We start from the raw sequence: 5,892 nt of genomic DNA, 5'->3' as shown, positions 1-5,892 counted from the left end.
TCACGCACAGAGCAGGGCCCATCAGGGGGGTTGGGGCTCCGTACCCTGTCACACACAGAGCAGGGCCTATCAGGGGGTTGAGGAGCTCCCCCCTGTCAGGAACAGAGCAGAGCGGATAGGGAGGTTGTGGCCCTGCCCCCTGTCACACACAGAGCCGCAGGGCGATCAAGGGGTTTGGTCACTGCCCCCTGTCACGCTGATCCCGGCGCTGGGAGGCCTCGCTGCTCCGCTGATCCCAGTCCTGGGAGGCCTCCCTGCTCCGCTGATCCCGGTGCTTGGGAGGCATATTACCCTTTTACTATATAGGATAGAAGCCTGGTGCACGGGTGGGGGCCGGCTGGTTTGCCCTGAACGGTGTCCTGGATCAGGGGGGGGGTCCCCACTGGGGTGCCTGGCCAGTCTGGGTGAGGGGATGATGGCTGTTTGCATCTGGTCACACCCCCTTCAGGGTGGGGGGCCTGCTTGGGGGCCTGGCCAGCCTGGGTGAGGGGATGATGGCTGTTTGCATCTGGTCACACCCCCTTCAGGGTGGGGGGCCTGCTTGGGGGCCTGGCCAGCCTGGGTGAGGGGATGATGGCTGTTTGCATCTGGTCACACCCCCTTCAGGGTGGGGGGCCTGCTTGGGGGCCTGGCCAGCCTGGGTGAGGGGATGATGGCTGTTTGCATCTGGTCACACCCCCTTCAGGGTGGGGGGCCTGCTTGGGGGCCTGGCCAGCCTGGGTGAGGGGCTGAGGGCTGTTTTCAGGCTGGCGGGGGACTGAAGCTCCCAACCTGTCCTTTTTTCCTTTTTTTTTTTTTTAATCTGGGCCAGCTTTAGCTCTGAGGCTCGGCTCCAGCTATGAGACCCCTGCAGCTGAAAGCAGGTTTCTGGCCTTTGCTTACCTTCTGTATTTGAAACAATGTTGCGGTCCTGCTGGCTGAAGCCCGGGGTTTTGTTTAGTTTCTATATTTGTTACAATGTTGCTTAGAGGGCAGCTGAGAGGCCTGCAAGGCAGGCGGGGAAGCTTGGCTTCCTCCGTCCCTGAAGCAAGCAAGCCTCCCTGTTCACGTCAGCTGCCTGGCTGCCGGCCGCCATCTTGGCTGGCAGTTAATTTGCATATTTCACTGATTAACCAATGGGATGGGTGGCAGCCATATGGCTAATTACCATGTTTCTCTTTTATTAGATAGGATAACCCCCTTTCCAAATAAGGTCACAATCTGAGGTACTAGGGCTTAGGGCATCCTTGTACCCTTTTTTTCTGGATGGAGGGCACAATTCAACTTTTAACAGTTACCAAAACTAATAAAAGTAAATGCCTTTGCTTCTGGCAAATTACCTTGCAGGAAACCTCTTTATTTTCTACATATATTTTCTTTATTACATGTAGAAAAATAACTAGAGATATGAAAAGCATGTGCACGCGCGCGCGCGTGTATGTGTGTGTTTACCTCTACAAAACTAGAATGGATCTCATCACTACTAACCCACAGTCATGGAAAACTGCAAATTGTGTTTAACATTTCCATACCTAGTTTCTTTTATTGAGGCATAGTGATTGGCAAACTTTTCTTTGACTAGGCTACGCATTTCTTTGCTATATCAGAACACTATTTTTTCATTTTCTTTCTCTATTGGGATTTAATATAGGTAAAACAAAATGGAATTCTAATGGATTGCTTTTGTTTCTACATCCTGGATAACATAGGTTTACAAAATATCAAAGTGCTCAATGATTTTGGCTTAGGATGGATTTTAACTGTTTCTTCCTTATGATGGAAACGTGCATCATGTGGTGAGCCTCACTACTCTAGACAGGAGATCTGAATAATTCAGTTACTTTAGTTCTGGATTTCCTCAATAGCCTGATTTTTTCCTACTAAATTCTCTAATCATTTGATATCACTCAACCAACATTTAATGCACATATTCTATGAGGGAAACAGAGATGAACTAAGCTCTATACCTACACATTGCTCCCTGAATAACTAAATCAAAGATTGTTTTTCCTGGCTCTTTTTCTTCTATACCTTTCCCATTGGATTATGGTGTATTCAAATACAGGAATGAGTTAAACAGATTGAGAGGGCAAATAAATACATCAGGGAATGTTAAAGTCATTCTTGTATCCTCTACTGTGCTTTTATGACTTATATTTGTTTTTTATGTATTTTTATTTCAGCTGAAAGAGACATCAGTGTCTACTGTGGGGTGCAGGCCATTACAATGAAGATTAATTTTTGCACAGTACTTTTCTCCGGTTATTCTGAAACAGATCTTGCCCTGAACGGAAGGCATGGGGATTCCCACTGCAGGGGGTTCATCAATAACAACACCTTTCCTGCTGTGGTTATTTTCATCATCAATCTCAGCACCTTGGAGGGCTGTGGCAATAACTTAGTGGTAAGATTCGTGTAAAATAGTGTGCTAGGTTTGAGGTCATAACTGAAAAAAAAAAATCCCATTCCATGAAATAACCAGAAGTTCAATCTATCTTTCAAGAGAAAATTCCAATAAAACTGAACAAATCACTTTCCTTTGCCTGCTTGAGGCATCTGCTCCCAAACATACAATTTTATTTTTCAAAAATGCTTTTCTTTATTGTAGCCGGGCAGTTGAGGGGCTGGAGATGGGCTGTGCTACTCTAAGCAACATTATTTTGTGTGAGTGACATTGATGAATATTTCTCTCCAGTTTGTCATTAGCCACATTCCTCATGCTTTTTATGGAAGCTTCTTATCATTCAGAAATTATTTGTTCCAGTGAATTTGGCAATGAATCCCTTGGCCTATTACTTCTTAGTGACCTCATTCAGAAAGAAAGATGAAGGATAGAAGGGAATTTTTAGAATTGTCTAAGTTTTTTGTTTGACATTGAATAATCCACACCAATGTTTTGTAAAAGAGGGCTGTCAACATATCCAGTGTGAAATTCTTCATTGTGTGGGACTGTCCTTTGAATTTCATAATGCCTATCATTCCCAATCTTACCCATGAAATCCCAGTTGCACTCTTTCTAGTCATTGAGAATATCAAAACATCACTTCAAATATCTCCACCCAGAATAAGAACTACTAGTATGAGTCTATGCTATCCCTTTACTTATTCATGCATTGAACACCAAAACTAGAATTGAATAAACCATTGACTCTCCTGGGAATTAAAATTAATTGAAGCAAAAATGTTATTATCTGGGAAGAGTTACACTGAGATTCATTTTGTACTGTTTTTTTTTTCATTTTGCTTATTTAAATAAAATATTATTGATAAATCCTAGCAAAGACAAAAATGAACTATGATGAGCAAGGTCACTTAGCCTAGTGAAGAAAGAGAAATTGGCTTTCTCTCTTCATAAATTATTGTTTGGGATTATAGGGGAGGCTTGCGTATCCTGAGGGTAGTTTCTAAGACTTGGTGAGAGAGGGCGACAGGAAAAAGAGAGTCCTTTATCTCTTCCCGGGGGTCAGTTAGAATATTGTGCCCATGACCACCCCAAGCCTGCAGCTTGAGTATTGTTGACTCTTTATTAAAAACGTTTATTCATCTCTCTGAGTTGTGTGCAGAGAGGTTATGAAATGGCCTAAGGGGCAGCGGTGCAGGTTGATTATTACATGTCTGTTTCTTGGTGGAGAGAGCAAGCCCATGTGGAGAGCAGCAGCCATTACTCTCCCCCCACCACACCCCAAGGCCTTCCTTCACTAAGCTTTCTTCTCTGGGTTGGTCTGGCCCGGCTGCCTACAAAACAATTCAGTTGGAATTCCAGGCAAAGCGTGTGTGTGTGTTTCACAGACAGAACTGGTATGTTTAGCGAGGGGTCAGATAAGTGGTGAGAGGAGAGGAAAATCTGCTTGTTTTCTGTTTTTGTCTTTGATGTCACTAGCGTTGGAGTCTATTCCAAGGATAATCCTTCATGGGAAAAATTAAGTAGAGTAGTAATTACTTGAATTTGAATCAAAGTGTTCATAATGATTCTGGCTCTGTTCATGAATTATTAGCACATTAGCTTTGCCCATGTGCTCCTAGGTTCATGTACACCTAAAGTTTATTCTGTTGCCCAAAATTAAGTATTACAGGTCTCTCTAATATCTGTTAAAAATACTTAGTGAGTGTTATATAGGTATTTGACATAGTGAAAGAGGCTGCATTCCTCTATGGTATTATGAAGGTCAAGAACATTACCTTATTAAGATTATTCTTAATATGGTATAGTAGTTCTTAAATTTTAGTGGGATTGGAAAATACAGTAAAAGCTCATCAGTCCCAGGAAAATACACACATGCGCTATACTTTTGGGAGCTCATGATCCCCCTGAAACCCATGTATGAACTATTGCCCTGGAAGGAGATAGAATCTGTATGTACCACAGAGGAAGACTGGCTGAGAAGATCGACACTCAGAACATTTGTGACCTTACATTATTTCTTTAGAATTTATCTTGGGGGCCCCAAGATGCCAGCCTCACTGTGCTATGCTGAAGATGTGAAGGTGAACAAGGGCATGTGACTATGGCTGAGCAGACTGCCAAGTCAGGAGGCTGCTCATGCACTGTGACCACTGCTATGATGGAGACAGGCATTGCATGTGCTGTGGTGGGGGGGTGTCAGAAGTTTCCTAGGGAAGATGAGGTGCAGGGCAGGAGTAGGACATGTCATGGTGAAGTGGGGAAAGAGGAGGCAGATGAGTCCGCACAAAGCCCTGAGCAATAAGGGCCTATGGGGCTAGGGCATTACTATTAACCAAGAGTGGGAGTCAGGAGACATGAAGCTAAACCGGAAAACAAGATCAGATTAATAGGGATCTTTTAAACCATGCCACAGAATTTGGAATCGTCACGAACATTTTCAACATTTCCAATTACTTGTTATAGCACTATGAACGTATAATCTCTTTTTTATTTATGAACTGTCTTTGGTGGTAAATATAAAGTTTCATTTAGTTCAGACACATATAATCACTTCAAGATATCATTATGTTTGTTTAATTTCCAATCATGATATGTTATAGTTGAAAGAGACCCTAATAATGATCTGGTCTAATGTTTTATTTTGCATATGAAATGCTGTGATTTATATATAGCTATTTACCATCCCAACAGGTATCCACAGTTCCTGGAGTCAGTGCTTATGGAAACACAACTTCAGTACAAATAGGAAATATTTCAGGATACATTGATACGCCAGATCCACCAACAATCATCAGCTATCTACCTGGGCTTCTTTACAAATTTAGTTGTAGTTATCCATTGGAATACCTGGTTAATAATACACAGCTTGCTTCGTAAGTTCCATTTTATTCTTGGTGTCTCATATTGCCTTTATGTTTGAGTCATTTTTTATCCTTAAAGGAATTATAAAGATTTATAAGGATTTATTTAGAAGAATTTGTTTGTTGAGAGTAGCCAAACTAATGTAATGGAAACTCTATTAAACCCTATTAGGTCTTATCTATCTATCATCTATCTAAATTGTTATGATCCATATCAAAAGCTCAAGAGATAAAATATATATTATATGTTTATATACTTACTAGAGGCCTGGTGCACGAAATTCAGGGACCAGGCCTAAACTGGCAGTCGGACATCCCTCTCACAGTCCTGGACCACTGGCTCCTAATTGCTCACCTGCCTGCCTGCCTGGTCACCCCTAACTGACCCCACTGCTGGTCTGATCATCCCTCACTGCCTCTGCATGCTGGCCTCATCGCCTCTAACTGTCCCCCCTGCTGGCCTGGTTGCCCCTAACTTGCCCCCCGCTGCTGGCCAGGTCAACCTCAACTGCCCTCTTCCTGCCAGCCTGGTCGCTCCTAACTGGCCCCCCTGCCAGCCTGGTCACCCCTTACTGCCCCCCTCTGGTGGCCTGGTCACCCCCAATTGCACCCTCCCCCTGCCGGCCTGGTTGCCTCTAACTGCCCCCC

General features: G+C 43.6%; 1 protein-coding gene across 1 annotated transcript in view; it reads left to right on the top strand.

Annotated features, from left to right (window-relative positions):
• Nucleotides 1-5,892, top strand: part of ZPLD1 (zona pellucida-like domain containing 1) — a 42,690-nt gene that overhangs the window by 14,798 nt on the left and 22,000 nt on the right. The window contains exons 2-3 of the mRNA XM_014530361.1: nucleotides 2,163-2,383; nucleotides 5,075-5,256. Of these exons, the coding sequence (XP_014385847.1) occupies nucleotides 2,163-2,383; nucleotides 5,075-5,256 (403 nt within the window). The remainder of the gene's footprint in view (nucleotides 1-2,162; nucleotides 2,384-5,074; nucleotides 5,257-5,892) is intronic.

This window comes from Myotis brandtii, unplaced genomic scaffold (assembly GCF_000412655.1).
Source record: "Myotis brandtii unplaced genomic scaffold, ASM41265v1 scaffold734, whole genome shotgun sequence".
NCBI lineage: Eukaryota > Metazoa > Chordata > Mammalia > Chiroptera > Vespertilionidae > Myotis > Myotis brandtii.
Note: the sequence above shows the minus strand (reverse complement) of the source record. Positions and strands in the feature narration are given on the sequence as shown.